Here is a 16,638-nt window from a genome sequence, read left to right as displayed (position 1 = left end):
GGGAGGGAAGGCGGCTGGTGAGCTGGGAGGGAAGGCGGCTGGTGAGCCTTCAGGCCGTCCTGCGAGTGTGTTCCTGGCACCTATGGCTGCAGTGGTGAGAGCTGTGAGAGCTGCCCCCCCCCCCTCCCCGTCTCACTTCCTCGGTCACCTCTGTCACCTCCCAGTCCCCCCCGCAGTCACCTCCGCAGGCACCTCCCAGTCACCTCCGCAGCCCCACAGCCTGCCTGCCTTACGCTCACACCCTTGTAGCCCAGCCCACCAGCTTCGGACAGGCACATCACCCAAATCACCCAACAGGCCCTTCGGCTGAAGGTTCGCCACCCCACGCCGGCCCTCGGTGCGCTGTATGTGTGCGCTGCTCATTGATGTCACCCTGTGGCTGGCTTAGTTTGCGAACAGAGAGCGGATGAGGCCACCGCACCGAAGCGTACAGCCAGGCCGGTGCGGCGGCATCTGCTTCTGTTTCCCAGAAGCACCCAGCAGCTCGGGTGCGCTCGGGCCCAGGGGCATGCTCTGGGCTGTGGTCTAGTCATAAGGGAGGACGGTTTTCCTGTGGCTGGCCATGAAAGCGGCGGGTCAGCTTCAGAAGCGCAAGTGTTTCCCGTCACGGAGAGCACATCCAGATATTTACCTCATCGCATCGTTTGGATGGGCCCCGCCTGTGCATTCAGCACAAGCACGTCCAGGCTTCCTTTGCGTTTTGGAATGCAAGATATCTTCCTTGCTGGCGGGGGACCCGAGGCCTACACCAGATCGCCTCCCTTACTGTCATGAGGCTTAAAGCAGATTAATAAGTGGCAAGGAATGTGAGTGTTCATCCAGGAAAAGCCAACGCCTGGTGGTGACAGAGGGGTATGTCCCCGTCAAATCCAGCTCTCTGACCCACCAAGCCACAGACATGCTGGTCACAAGTCACACGTGAGCAGGAGCAGCCTTGGCTCTATAAGCTAGTGTCTCCACCCATGGCGTCCCAAGCCTGCCCTTCCATCTTTCTATCACTCATTGGCTGCTCAACAGGCTTATGGAGACTGCCTTTCCCAAAGCATCTTCTTGGCATACGTTCCATGTTGGGTAGGTAGGGGCACATAAATGCGTTCCTGTCTAATGTCACAGACTCTGAATTGGCTTCATGCAGAGTGGCAGAAACGGGAACAAGAGGCTTGAAGGGGGTAAAATGACATGGCCACATTTTGGGGGGGTCGGGGGCCTGAAGGAAGTAGCAACAAAGGGTAGAGGCAAGGCCTGCGGGGTGGGCTCAGCTTACAGCTTTCCATTTCGAGTCTCGCCTGAGTTTATCTGTTGGCCAGGGCATCTCCCGGACCTGGGGAGACTGTTGAAGAGCACATGCCTGGGTCTTTCTCCAGGGGCTCCCATTTACTGAGGTCGGTGTGTGAGAGCCAGGCTTCTGCCTATCTCAGTTCTTTGAGCGGTGGCAGGTCTCCCTGAGGAATCACGCGGAGACACAGTGCGTGGCAGAAGTAAAGGGTGGTGTTCCTGGGGTACCCTCTATTGACTGGTGCAGACCGTCAGGCCGAACAGCATGTCTGTGTGTGAACGTGGCGACGATGAAGAGCCTGAGACCTGAAAGGTGATTCTCCACTGGTGGGGGAGGGGGGGGCTGCAGAGAGAAACGGAGCAGGACGGACCGAGCAGCAGTCTGCAACGCACCCGAGCTGGCCCGTTTGGTGGCTTATGGCTGGCTGCGTGCCGTTGAGCCCTCTGTACGGCTTACGCTTTAGCTAAAGCTTCCTCTTTCTGCCTTTCCCTCCTTTCTCCTGGCCTCCCTTCATTTCTCCTCATTTGCTTGCCTTTTGTGTAGATGCAGCCTTTCTTCTGCTCCTGAAATGCATTTAGAGTGTGCATTCACGTGAGTGTTTTACCCAGTCAAGGCTGAGGGTTTGCTGTATTTTTTCGTGTATGTGAGTTGTTCTCTCCCTCTCCCACTCCGACTTTGTGTATGTGCACATGTCTTAGACATACATGTGGAAACGGGTTAGTGTTGGGTGCCTTCCTTGATTGTTGCTTAGTTGTTTGTTTTGAGACCCGGAGACGCAGTCTTCTTGAACTCAGTGCTCATGGGTTTGGTTAGGCTGCCTGAGCAGCTGGGTCCAGGGCTCCTCTTGTCTCTGCCTCCCAGCACTGGGATTACAGATGTGTGTCATCATGCCTGGCTTTCACATGGGTGCTGGGGCTCAGACTCAGGTCCCTATGCTTGTGTGGCAAGGGACTGGTCCATCTTCCTAACCCTCTTTTGGGGCTTTTGTACTTATTTTGTGTTTATACTAATTCCATTAATCTGAATGCTGACAAATAAGAATCGAGTCCTTTTTTTGTGTTGCGTCAGCATAGGCAACCGTGGAGTGAGAGCGAATCGCCTACTTACAAACAAACAAACAAGCAAGAAAGCAAGAAAGCAAGTGAACAAACAGAAGCTGTAAGTGACGTCCTCAGTGGGAAGGATCTGACTGGAGATCCCTTCTCTCTGGGTCACCTGCCCAGGGTCCCTGCAAGACGGCCTGGCCCAGCTGCCAGCTGGCAGTCCGGCCCTTCTTTGCCCTCAGCTTTCTGAAATTTGTTCTCTGGTCTCCAACTCCAAGATGTCTTCTTCTAGTGTTTGCTTTAGCGTATTGACTTGGTTGTGTGGCTAAAGCAAACCTCCTCTTTCTTGTCTCTTCTAGAATAAGATGTTAGGATGAAAGAGACTTTTGCCTCTGACGACTTTTCTGTGAGGAACAGATGGGAGGCTCAACTTTTAGCGAGAGAGCTAGAAACCAGTGAGATGAGACACAATTTTGCATTAGTGCTGAAACCAAATACATTGAGAACACTTAGAGTGCGGCCGAGTTAGAGGCTTCCTGGGGCCAGGGAGACATTTCCGGCCCTTGTGAGCAGAACAGCCATCCATTCTTGGTTTAGTCTGTGCCTCTTACACCCCACCCCGCAATGTGTTCTGAATCTTTTCCCCTTTAATCTATTTATTTTTATTTATTAAGCAAGGAATATTGTAACCGTGGCTGAAATTTTTGAAATTACAAGTAAACTCCCAGCTCAGCTTTGGTAAGAGCTCAGATGTTTTCATTTTACCACGTCCCCTTCCAGACTTTGTTCATAGTTCTACAAGACCTTTACATTAGTATAATCATGGTGTAATTTCAAGTTTGTATTTGGTATTTTTTACTTTATATTATATTACAAGATGGTTTATTGTATTATATTGTTCATGATTATGGTGTTTTGTCTAATTTTATTTGACCATCTTTCTGTTTGGCCTTACAGATTTATCCCTCATACAATTTTGGCTGTGGTGGTATATGGTTGTGATCCTGATACCCGCAGTCTGGAGGAGAGTGAGTTCAAGGCCAGCTACATAGTGTTTATATAGTTCAAGGATAGACTGAATAGTGGGACTATCTCAAAACAAAACATGTGTTGTGTGTGTGTGTGTGTGTGTGTGTGTGAGAGAGAGAGAGAGAGAGAGAGAGAGAGAGAGACTACACTCCCACATAAATCATTAATCAGGAAAATTCCCCCACAAGCAGGCCCACATGACCATCTGATGGAGGCACTCCCTCATCTGAGAGTCCTGCTTCCAGATACGTCCAGGTTTGTGTCACGTTCACAGGGACAAAGCAGCAGAGTGGCCCAGACTAGTGTCTCTTTTGGCAGTCCCCCGTAACTGCTTTCTCTCCTTCAAGTCCTGTGACAAAGACAGACCTGGTTCATTTCATATCATGTTGGTTAGCATGTTTTATGTGTATACATCTGCCATCAATTACATAACATCTATAAGCCACAGATGGCAAATGCAGAAGGCCAGGCTGGGATGAGTTTAGGTTGTAGGTAGGGCGTGGGTATCACCTACAGCTAATACCAGCACGAGAGGGTCTCCAAGACAGACAGGTCAAGGGAGCATAGGATCAGAGGACGCAAAGCCATTGGTCCCTGGTCACTCTGTAGGAGGTAGCAATTCCAGTTGATCTACTCTGTCTACCTCGGCCTCAGCTAGCTGGCCTCTGAATACTTCCCCAATGCCTTTTATGCAGCATGGAGACAGACTTCCTAAAGGGCCGGAAGGAAAGGGGGACCAGGCTGCCGTACACACGCGTCATCCCACATGTTTGGATTTACACTCATCTCTGACTGGCAATAGGCAGTTTTCCAGATGTGTGTGCCCGAGTGGTGTTAGTTCCATCACCCGGAATCTTAGAGCAACTCCGGTCCTCCTTAGCATTAGCACGGCTCGGCTGTTGTGCGTCCCTGTGCTGTTAAGTTGGGGTGTGATTTTCCGCTTTTCCCGTGTCTCTGAATGCCAGCCCTTCCTTCTACCCCTTTGCCCTTGCTCCTTAGTGAGTATTCAGAGAGGCCCCATAGTGTTGGTGAGATGGCTCAGTCACTGAAGTGCTTCCCTTTTACACACAGGGACCTAAGTTCTAGCCCCAGAATGCACAGACAGAACCCAGGCATGATGGGGTGTGTTTGCGATCCCAGTGCCGGGGTGGGGGGAATGGCCTGATTGCTGGGCTTGTTAGCCAGCTGTTGTAGCCAAATTGGGGGATTCTAGGCCAGTGAGAGGTCCTGTCTCAAAGAGCAAGGGGACAAGGCAGCTTGTGTCTTGAGGAACGACACCAAGGTTGACCTCTCACCTCTAAATGCACAAGTATCACATGTGTGTATGTGCACACACGCACAGGCACAGACTAATGTACCTCAGACAGAGATCTAATTTATCTGTACCTGGACTCTCACCCTCTCCTCACGAGAGACACGTATTTCCTAGAGAAGGGTCTCAGAATGGACACTTTGAACATATCTACTCTCTAGCTCTGCTATCCTGCCCATAAGCCTTTCCCATTGCCATCCTTGAAAACCCCCGGTGGAGCAGAGAGAGTGCTGCTTTGACGCTAGGTTGGATCTGCTTCCTAAGCATTGGGCTTTGGACTCGTGCCCTCCACCCTCCCAGTAAGGAGACCTGGGAGCACACCCGCCCCCGCCCCTGCTAGGTGGAGCGTTGGATGTCCTACTTAGTCACCAGCAACCCTGGTGGAGTGACAAGTCTGTGTTTCCGAAGCTTCATCATGCGCTAGACTGCTCTATTGTTTACTGACTGGTCGTTGGCGTGCAGTGGGAGCCATGGAAACGCATACTGTGAGAGTCAGGCTCTGGGTTGGGCTGAGCGGCTTCAGCGCACAGGGGATGTTTGCCCTTCCCCTTTGCTCTTCCTGTTGTCACCCTCTACTTGTCCCCTGTCCTTCCAGAGGAGGTGTGGACCTTTCCCAGAGATGCTGACGCCATTCCTGCGGACGTCAGTCCCCACTCCTGCCCTTCCTTGCACCTTGCTGCTCTTTTCTAGAGTGGGGGATGGTGTCTGCGGTTTGCTCCTCCCTGTCTTCCTTTTCTGATAGTTTATGTAATTTTACTGACATTTTCCTGAGGAGCCGCCAGTCTCAGAAAGTGAAGTCATTTAAAAGCAACCACTCCAGTCTTGGTGAGCTTCTGTTTAACTGTGCCTTCTGCCCCGCAGATGACTCCAGACATGGCTGGGAATTGCCCCAGGAGCATCCTAGCTATCTGTGAGCTGGCAGAAAACTTCGCAAACACTGTAACTCCTCTGATCTCTCCAGAGAGGATGACAGTAGCTGTTCTGGGTGTTCAGTTAGCTAATACAACTAAAGCAAGCGGCCCTCTGGTTGCCCAGGTTCTGCACAGCGAGCCTGGTGGTTGGCATCCCTGTTCTGCTGAGCATGTTCTAACAGGCTGGCGCTCCAGCTGCCTGTGATGTTCATGGTCCCTGGGACAGCCCACTGGTGACACCGAGCTGGCATCGCTGAGCAGGTGGGCGATGGGGCCATAGTGGCTCCTGCTCTTTTCATTCCTGCTGCTCTGCTTGGCACAGAAAGATTTTTCCAGATGGGGTCTTCAGGTTGGCAGAGCCAGAGAACTTTTAAGGTGTGTTAAGTAAAAAACAAAACAACAACAAAAAACGGATATGAAATTGCAGTACTATAGATCAGATCTGGTCAAAGCATGATTTTATTTTAGTGCTTCAACCTAATGCTTAGAGAGAGAAACCTGCAAACAGGTTTCTTATATTATCCCACTTTTGTTTCTCAACAATTCACATGTTATAGAAGCTATTTTAACAAATGTGAATTGGCCTCATTCTAACAGAATAATTACATTCCATTATATAGAGAAGGTTCTTCTCACCTAGCGAGGCTCTTATTTAGGATATATCTAGACTCACCATAGTTGTTTCTACTTTGTTCTTTTCATATAATGATGCGGTATCAACTTTTGTATATGCATTGTGAAATATGTAAGTAATATTATGGGATAGTTTGAGCCTGGCTAGCATAAACTATGGAAGGTAGACTATACTATTAAAACCCAGGTCTGGAGTGTGTGGCTGCAGTCTCATCATGGAGACTCGTGGAATTTCAGTGTGTAGTAACCCAGTATAAATTTGAGAATTCATGTCGGCAGAATAGGATGGAATGTGGTTTCAGGTTCCCTCCCCACCAGGATCTTGCCCCAGTTTGGCAGCCGGATGCTAAATTAGGGTGGGATTAGTTGAGGAAAGTGGTCCCTTGAGTAGCTGCATGTCCAGAGGAATGTTATCTGTTAATGAGAGACTGGGAGGGAGCAGACAGCCTATATCCCCAAAGGTATCAGAAACATCTTCCTGTCTATCCCTAACCATCCTTGCACTAGGAAAAAAACATATACATGGAATTACCCCTCTTTTTACTCTTGTTTTCCACCAACGGTACAGGCAGGGCGGGCAGTCTCATGAAGGAGGAAGCTATCCCCTGGAGACTCAGGGAACTGAGAACTGGATTGTAGGCTGATGTGTGCCTCTCACTAGCCTGAGAGCAGAGCACATCACAGCTTCTCGGGACCTCGGTTTCTTCCCCATGCACTCAACAGAATAACACCAGCCTCCCGGTGGCTGGTGTGCCGCTGGGGGTGGGGGCGGGGCTCTGAAAACACAACCCTGTGGGTGGTGCTAGCTTGTCTCTGTCCTGCTGGGGATCTGACTTATATGCACATGTGTCCAACGGAAGAGCTCGTGGTCAGAGCCACTGGTATGCTGCCCTGCCTTGTCTCAGAAGTCCAGTGCTCTCTTACTACAGACGTGATGGCATAGAACAGCAGAGATGAATTCTCTCATGCTTCCTGCAGACCAGATGTCACCAGACACAAGTGCTTTCCTGAAGCCCTGGGTGGAGATGCCTTCTCTGCCTCCCTGTGGCTTTGACCACATCCCCGCACTCAAGGTGGTTACATTTCCTCAGTCCTATGTCTTCCCCAGCCATGATTCCTTGCCTCGTTCTGTGTTCCTGAACAGGAGACAAGCCTTCTCTCTGGGTGCTCAGCGCAGTGGGGATGGGCTGAGGGACCTGACTGAGGTCGGAATCGCAGCCCTCTTGTCAGTGCTGTCAGTCATTACCCAGACTCGCCTCCTCGCACGTCTGTCGTATTCTCGCTTTGACCCTGTCTGCAGTCAGCTCACCCCACATCACCTGTATGCTCGCTTTGGCTCTCTGAAAGCAGCTTCCCCAAATCAGTTGGTTGATGCCAGCTGAGGTCTGCTGATGGCCCCAGTGTGGTAAACCCCTTGCCCCTCCGCTTGGCTGCTGCTTTCATCCCATCCTGTTCTAGTTACTTCCAGAACCTTCCAGAGCTTGAGCTATAAAGACTATCTCAGACCACTCTGCACTCAATTTTGTTAAAGAAAGGTGAGCTCAGTGCCACCCGGCATTCAGGTCAGCAGCGTCGGGTGACTGAGGCAGAACTCTGCGGGAACTGAGTGCTGGCTTTAGTGACCGGAGAGCAGCTGGAATGCTTACCCATGCTGGCTAGGCAGGCCCCTCGTCAGTCCCACAGCCACCTGTGAGGCAGGGTTAGCGCCATCACTCACGGTGGCATCCTCGGAGTCAGTTCTCTCAGGTTTGTTCCAGATAATTCCTGCTGGCCTCACCACTTAGGGCCTAAGAAAGCAGAGGAAGAGTACCGCCTCGTGAGAACCTTGAGCTGGCCAAAGCCAAGGTCAGCGCAGACACAAACGAAGAGCCGGGGTAATCTGCAGTCACTGCAGAGAGGCCCTTGGCTTGTTGAAAGGACTCTGTGCTCTATAGGAAGCCACAGATTTCCTCAGTGCTCCAAGGATAGGAAGGACATTCTAGACGGCAGCTCTCGACCTGTGGGTCACAAATCCTTCTGGGGGCTGAGTGACCCTTTCACAGGGGTCACCGAAGACCATTGGAAAAAACAGACATTTACATTATAATTCATAGCAGTAGCAAAATTACAGTTATGAAGTAGCAACAAAAATAATGTTTTGGTTGGGAGTCCCCACAACTTGAGGAGCTGTATTAAAGGGCTGCAGCATTAGGAAGGTTGAGAGCCTGCTAGGAGGGTGTCCTAGGAGGGTGCTTCAGAAGAGCAAGAACACCTGTCAGCTGGGAAGACAGCCAGGGCCAGAATGGGAAGAACTGGGGAACTGGCTATGTCTGAACCCAGTGCAGTGACTGGGGATATCCACACAGTGTCTCTGAGCCTCAGTTTCCCTCCCATAAAGTGGTGGACAGGCACAGGACTCAGATTGTACACAGTAGGTGCCAAGTGACCAGTTATAGCTCTGGCTGGAGCTTCCGCTGGGAGGCCTTTCAGCCTCCCTCTCCTCCGCCCGGCCAAGGCGGCCAGTCCGCCCCCGGAGCCTCCTTGCCATGTCCCGGCAGCACACCCTCTGGCGCTGCTGGGCTCAGGCCACTCGTGGCCTGGGTTCTCTCTTCTTTGTCCTTGCTGACTGCTGTGGCCGGCTTCCTAGCTTGACACAGTCGGGAATCAGCCAGGAAGAAGGTCTCAGTGAGGCATTGTCACGATCGGGTCGGCCTGTGGGTGTGTTCAAGGAGGGTTTTCTTGGCCACACCGACTGATGTGGGTGACCCAGCCCACTGTGGATAGCACTGCGCCTGAGCCTGGGCCTCCAGCTGTATAAGGTCGGGAGAGGTCGCCGGTGGTCGCCGTGCTTCCATTGATTGATCTCTGCTCTTGAGCGTGGCTGTCGTGTGATTCAGTCGCTGCTTCACATTCCTGCTGTTGTCACTTCCCTGTAATGGCGGACCTGGAATTTTATCTAAAACAACCCTTTCTCCCCTAAGCTGCTCATCCTCAGGGTATTTTACTACAGCAACAGAAATGAAGTAGGAGGCTGCCTGACTAAGCCAGGTATACAGCTGGTGCTCAGAGCGTGTCTGTGCTGAGACAAAAACATAGCTGACTCTTCAACGGAAAGAAGAGATAGTTTATTTCTGGAGCCAAATGGAAGTGGCCATGGTCCAGGAAAATAGATTCAGGTTATCTCAAACACCGTGTTCAAACATTTGTGATGTTTTTATGGTAACAGAAAAAAATACAAAGTAATTTTAAAATACACTGGTGGGAACATGGGGAGGTGGGTCACAGCTGGGTGCGCTGTAAGCCTAAGATGTTATCTAATGACACTCAGCCTTCAGGTTGGAGCAAGCAATCCAGAGGTGAGCAAGGACAGGATGCTAACGGGACTAAAAGGGACCCAGAGTCACTTGGCTCCTGGCACTGCAACCTTCTGGCTCTCCATAACCACAGAAGTTCTGCTTGGTCACTTGCAGAATCTTTAGCACATGCACAGCCTTTTTTTCTTGGAACTTCAGTTCACATCTGCATATCAAAGGAAGCTCGCTGGAGCTGCTTAAAAGCAGCTAAAGCACAGCGCCTAGTGTGGCAGGTTCCTGGAAAGGCTAGCTCCACAAAGCCTGGAATCACTCTCTGGCTAGGGCCTGCACACTGTGATATTTCTCCACTTTTTCTGGTGTGTGTGGAAGCAGGAAAGCGATCATAATTGTTTGCTACAAGTTAATGCCAGTGTACACAGACAACCTCCCTTATTTCCGTATGACCCAGAAGGCACGGGGACCATTGTCTTGTCAAATGGACTGGCCCTGGAGTCTCAGAAGCTTGCTTGTCACTGCTTAGGACGAGGTTATCGGGCTGTGGACTCCTGGGCACAGCCTCCAGCCGTTCCAGCAGTGCTTTCGCTCTAGAGAGACACTGCCAATTCCCCTGCAGCTAAAGGGAATCCAGACCTCTGGCCTGCGGGGAGGCATGAGCTGGAAGTTGAAGAGGAAGGATCCCGAGGACACCCTACCTCTCTGAGACGACAACTCATGTATTAGCTGCTTCTCTCATTTTTGAGCAAATATCAGACAGAAACAACTCACTAAAGGTTTCTTTAACTCATGGTTTGAAGATGTAGCCCACCATGATGGAGAGGGTGGGGAGGAAACTGGCCATATTTTGTGTGTGTGTGTGTGTGTGTGTGTGTGTGTGTGTGTGTGTGGTCAGAAATCAGAGAGGCATCAGTGCTGTTGCTCAGCTGGCTTTCTGGATTTTGTCTGTCACCCCGGGCTATGGCATAGTGTTGCCCTTGCTTAGGTGGGTCTTTCTACTTTGTCTTCATCTTGAGAAACTCTCACAGATAAACCCAGATTCATTAGTAGCGTTCTTTAGAGTCACAGAACTTATGGAATGAATCTATCTTCTATCTGTCTATCTATCTATCTATCTATCTATCTATCTATCTATCTATCTATCTATCATCTATCTGGGGTTTATTGGAAAGGCATACAGCCTGCAGTTCAGCTAATCCAAGAATGACTAGCAATGAACAGAAAGTGTAAGAACCCAGCAGTTGCTCCGTCCACAAGGCTGGATGTCTCAGCAGGTCTTCTGCATATGCTGGAATTCTGAAGAAGTAGGCTCCAAAGCCAGTGAAGGAATGAATGTGCTAAGGAGAGGAAAAGTAGGGAAAGAGCAAACGCTTCCTCCCTCTGTGTCCTTAAATAGACTTTCAACAGAAGGTGTGGCCCTTATTAAAGTTCTGTCTTCCTGCCTCATGATCAAGGCCTGTATCTTCCAGTCTTAAGATCCAGATCAAATCCTGAGTGATCAAATCCCAGAAGCAAAAAGACACACATGGTATATACTCACTTATAAGTGGATATTAGACATGTAATATAGGATAGACATACTAAAATCTGTACACCTAAGGAAGCTAATCAAGAAGGAGGACCCTGGTAAGATGCTCAATCTTCATTCAAAAAGGCAAACAGGATAGACATCAGAAGAAGGTGAAAACAAGGAATAAGACAGGAGCCTACCACAGAGGGCCTCTGAAATACTCTACCCAACAGGGTATCGAAGCAGATGCTGAGACTCATAGCCAAACTTTGGACAGAGTGCAGGGAATCTTATGAAAGGAGGGCGAGATAGAAAGACCTGGAAGGGACATCAGCTCCACAAGGAGAGCAACAGAACCAAAAAATCTGGGCACAGGGGTCTTTTCTGAGACTGATACTCCAACCAAGGACCATGCATGGAGATAACCTAGAACCCCTGCACAGATGTAGCCCATGACAGCTAAGTGGGTTCCCTAGTAAGGGGAACAGGGGCTGTCTCTGACATGAACTCAGTGGCTGGCTTTTTGATCACCTCCCTCTGATGGCAGAGCAGCCTTACCAGGCCATAGAGGAAGGCTATGAAAGACAGTCCTGATGAGACCTGATAGGCTAGGGTCAGATGGAAGGGGAGGAAGACCTCCACTATCAGTGGACTGGGGAAGGGGCATGGGAGGAGAGGGGTTTGGAGGGGATGAGGGTGGGGCTACACCCAGGATACAAAGTGAATAAATTGTAATAAATAAAAAATTATATTAAAAAAGAATAAATAAATAAGTGTAATGAGAAAAAGAAAAAGAAAAAAAAAAAGACCCAGATCAAAGGCCTATGTCTTCCTGCCTCAGGATCCAGATCAAAGGCATGTATTCTTCCTACCTCAAAGGTATGGACTGACTAGAAGTGGATTCACCTGCTTCAAACCAAGCAGAAACTCTCTCACAGGTGTGCCTCCCGTTTCTGGATTGTGCTTCATTCCAGATACAGTCAGGCTGACAACCACACATAGCCGGCACACCAGAAGCCTGTTTCCACAGTGATTCTGAGTCCAGTGAAACTGATAAATAAGACTTGCCATCACCATGCTCAAAGCCAGGACTGCTCCGAGACTGTCCTGGTCACCTCAATTGTCTCTTAAGACTGAGTTGGTACAGATAGTGACCTGGGCTGAATTATGGGAATTCTGTTTTTGATTCTTAATTGTACTCTGTGTCCACATGGGTCCAGCAGAGAAACTAGTCCTGCAGCAAGCTTCTGAGGTTCGGGTCTCTAACCAGACTCTGTCTCTGTAGGTCCCGCAACGGATGGCCGTGGCCGAGGGAACCCCGGAGGACAGCAGTGGCGGCTCCCCAGGCGTGTGGGGTTCCTGGGGTCCCTGGTCTGCCTGCTCGCGCAGCTGCAGCGGCGGTGTGATGGAGCAGACCCGGCCCTGTCTGCCCAGCTCCTACCGTGCCGGAGGCGGCCCACGACCCAGTGGCCCTTCGCTGTCCATCACTGGCCACGTTGTGTCAGCTGTGCGCACCTCAGTGCCACTGCTTCGAAGCCGCGAGGAGCAGCGCGCCCCAGCTGGCTCCGATACCAGCCGCCCCGGCCCCATAGTGGTTCGGGGCAGCCGACACCCACAGGCCCGGGGCCGTGAACCCTCTGTGAGAAGGTATGTGTGCTCCGTGGTCCCTGCGCCTGTCTCTGCCTGGTTCTGTACAGTGAGAATTCTTGCCAGCACCCGCTCTGCATAAGTGTGCAGGAATGTGAGGGGTGTGCCAGCGGAGGCCACGGGACAGCGTCTCGTGTGAATCTTCAAGCCAAGCAACACCAAGTGTCACAGCAGTAAGCTTGGGGACTCTCACAAGTGCCCCATACCTACATGAAGGGCTGTGGGCAATTAATGGCTGCTGAGAAGGGAGAAGGAGGCCTTTCCAGGGATAAGCCCCTGATTATCCAATCCCAGGAGGTCCTCCCTAAGTGGACTCAACAAGACACACACATGTGCACAAATATATAAACAATAATAATTAAAGAAGTAGGTGAAGAATGTCGCAGGGAATCTGGGGACACCAGATACAGAGGGAGTTAGAAGGCAGAGAGGCAGGAGTAGAAGTGATGGACATTTAGTAGTCATATATGAAATTCTCGAAAATCACTAAGTAAAGAAGGCAGGGAGGCATATTAACAGCTGATCTGTCTTGCTAGTCTTTAGACAGGCTACGTGTCTGAAGGCTTACGTGTGCCCTGAGTGTGGGTGCAGGATCCTTCAATAGTACATTTTTTTTGTTCTAGGAAGTTTCTAGGATGTATTTTCAGCAGGCCCTGGGACTGTGGATGCCAACTATGTGAAGCTCAGGGCTCAGTGTATCCTGTCTTGCCTCCTCACTGCACTCCACAGCATAGTTCCCTTATCTGAGATGCATGTGAACATTGTGACTCATTCATTCCTGTGTGTGTGTGTGTGTGTGTGTGTGTGTGTGTGTGTGTGTATGTGTATTGTGAACTCATGTGTACAGAGACCCTGAGGATGATGCCAGGTGTCTTATTTCTTTGAAGCAGAGTCTCTCACTGGACCTGCTGGTGACAGCAAGCCCCAGTAATCCCCCCGTTTCTGCCCTTCACAATGCTGGGGTCCCAGACATACACAGCCGTGCCCAGAGTCTAATGTGAGAACTGTGTATTTGAACTCAGATCCTTGTGCTTTCGAAGCAAGTGCTCTTACCCACTGAGCCATCTCCCCAGCCTACCAGTGTGTTCTAGAACACAGAACTGTCCGTTTTTTAGAGAGGTAGTTTGGAATGTATTTCATAGGTGGTTATATTACCTGTATGGCGTGGCATCATTGCAGTGGCCAAAGGATTTCTTACATAAAGAACTATGAATGCTTCCACCAAATAGGATAATAATAAGACTCTATATAGCCCATACCAGTGAAGACTAAGTTTGCTGCCTCGTGAGTATTGTCACCCAAACATAAAAAAAGACGAAAAACTTGCTTTCAAAACCTCAGGTGTATTGCCTGCTGCGTGCACACGAGGCACTGTCTTGCTGCTCTCTGCCAATAGCTGTCAGGCAGGTGCTAATGCGTCCTCCTCATAGAGGCTAAAGACGTGGAGTGCTCTCCCAAGGCCACCGAAGCAGTGGGCGAAGAGTCAGGATTCACCTTGTGGCCATGTGGCTCTGCGGAATTGAGAAAGCAGAGGCGACACACTCAGTGTCTGGGGATGGAGGCGTCTGAGTGACAACCCAGCGCCGTAGAGCCGGCTTGTAAGGCAAAGCCCGAAGGTGTGTGTCAGACTCCTAGGTCTGTGTATCGCCCAGGGTATGCGAACCAGCCTGGGGCTAGGAAGCTGGGACTAGGAGGGAGGCTGTGGGTGGGGAGCAGGCTCTGTGGGGAGCTTCTCGGAGATCTGCCTGGGTGCAGGCTCTTGCGGGCCCCAGGCCAATGCTGCAGGCCGAGCTTCTGACAGGATACCTCCTCTCTTCTAATTAGTGACAAGGTGCCAGCTGTGCTTACTCTGGGCTTCCTATACGTTTCTATCGTACTCTTGCCATTTGACAGTTTCAGATGAAACAATCCAAATCTTAGCCGGGAGGCCTGTGCTGCTGACGGAGCTGGGCTCTTTCTGGCTGATGCAATCCACATTTGCTTATATTTATCAGTCATTAGGCACTTGTATAGTATATCTAACCCCAAGGAAAAATGTCAGCATGTTCCGTGGAGAGCTGGCTGCTCTGTTCTCTGTTGTGGCTTTGAGATTTGAGGCTGGGGATGTTTGTGTTTAGCTGCTTATGAAAACGGTTAGGTCGCTGCGCCAAGCAGCTGAGAACTAAGTGGAGCCATATAATAAATGGAGCAACCCAACCTTCCTGCAAACATTTAGGAAGGGCCATTATATCAGGAGGCCCTGGCAGACGTAAACCTGACTACAGACTTGTCTGTGGGACTGGAAGGCTGGAGGAGCTGTTTGTAAACCTACTGCTCTCTCTGTGTGTGTGTGTGTGTGTGCGCGCGCCCGCATATCCCCATGCCCATATTCATGCTCATGTATGGAGGCCAGAGGTCAATGTCAGAGGTTCATCCTCAATTGCTTTCTACCTTGCTTTTCTGAGGAAGGTTCTTTCCCTGGACCTAGGGCTACTGCTTTGCTAGAGGCTGATTGCGGAGACCCAGAGAGCTCTCGTCTCTGTCCCCTCCCGCAGCCCTGGAGTTGCAGGTGCATGCTGCCATGCCTGACTCTTGCAAATCTGGGTTCTGGTGGTCAAATGCAGGTCCCTAGTCTGCAAAAAGCACTTTACTGACGAGGCTGTCTCCCTAGCCCAAGTTACTGTGTTTTAAGCGTGAGACTCCTTTCTGCAAAATCAGTCTGAAATGTCAGCTCCGGTTGTAACCCGGGTAGAAGCTGGACTGTTTGGAAGCCTTGAGGTCAGCGCCATAGAGAATTGCATTCTAGATGCAGATGGTGGAGGGTGTTCACCGTTGCCTGGAGATGTGGCTCCCCTGCTCCCCCCAATCTTCTGGAAACCCTGACATCAGCACCGTATTCCAAACCTGCCTCAGACACTGGGGCTCATCCTCAGACAGGGGTAGGGAAGCAGTTCAGTCCAGGCCAGGCCAGTCTGGAACATTTGTATTCGTTTGGAAAGGAATATGGAAATTGATCTCATCTTGCAGAACTTTCTAGGTTTAGGGGGCACATACCACAGAATCTTGCAGTATGTATGTATGTGTGTATGTATGTATGCATTCGTGTGGAGAGGGGACAGCTTGTTAAAAAACAGCTACAAGTCCCCACTCCCTTCTTATCTACTAGAGACTCTGAGCAAGTCTTGGCTATCAAAGTCCTCTCATTTTTCAAGATATGTGCCCTCTGTCTGCTCTCTCAGCAGCTGCTCTGACCACACCTGCTGGACACCAGTAGCCTCCCTTTCAAAATACCCAGCAGTGAGCAGAAGTCACACGCTGTGCTCTGTCAGACACAGCCCTTGTGCACTTGTGTCTGTAAGGTGTCTTCTAGATAACGCTGAGTAGGATTTGAACCGCCGCCAGCTGCAGGCAGCAGCATTCCCGGGGCTGTGGTCCCGGGCTGAATAAGAAGGGAGCTGAGCACCCACATCCATCCCTCCCTGCCTCCTGCCCGTGCATGCCACACGACCAGCCGTCTCGTGCTCTGCTTCCATGCCTTCCCACCAAGGTCTGCCGAAGGCCTCAGCACCCGTCTAAACCCAGACACAGCACACACACACCTGTAACTCCAACTCTGGGAGGCAGAGATAGGAGAGACAGGAGCTCAGTGGACAGACTGGCCCAAACTGTGACCTTGTGAGTTCTGTGTGCAGTAAAAGATTCTGTCTTGAAAATACAGTGACTAAGAACAGCATTGTGACATCAACCTCTGGCCTCCACAGACCCTCACATAGGCAAGCATACATCTCACACACACACACACACACACACACACACACACACACACACACACACACACTACATTTGTGTGTGATGTTAGTCAGTACATCATCACTAAGCTACATCTTCAGGCCTGTTGTATATATTTAAATGCAATTTTTTTTTTAATTGGAGGGGAAAAAAAAGGATGACAGAGGTTACATAATAACACGGTTCCTTCCAGCCCCCACCCCCTTAGTCCATAGGTACTTA

General features: G+C 50.5%; 1 protein-coding gene across 3 annotated transcripts in view; it reads left to right on the top strand.

The window, feature by feature from the left end:
* Thsd4 (thrombospondin type 1 domain containing 4) overlaps window positions 1–16,638 on the top strand; it is a 517,345-nt gene that overhangs the window by 75,132 nt on the left and 425,575 nt on the right. For all 3 annotated transcript variants that reach the window (XM_055621782.1, XM_055621780.1, XM_055621781.1), the window contains one exon: window positions 12,287–12,648. In XM_055621782.1, coding sequence (XP_055477757.1) covers window positions 12,287–12,648 — 362 coding nt within the window. The remainder of the gene's footprint in view (window positions 1–12,286; window positions 12,649–16,638) is intronic.

The sequence above is a fragment of the Psammomys obesus genome, unplaced genomic scaffold (genome assembly GCF_907164565.1).
Source record: "Psammomys obesus unplaced genomic scaffold, mPsaObe1.curated_primary_1811, whole genome shotgun sequence".
Taxonomy (NCBI): Eukaryota; Metazoa; Chordata; class Mammalia; order Rodentia; family Muridae; genus Psammomys; species Psammomys obesus.
The sequence above is the reverse complement of the archived record's forward strand: the minus strand, read 5'-3'. Positions and strand labels throughout refer to the sequence as shown.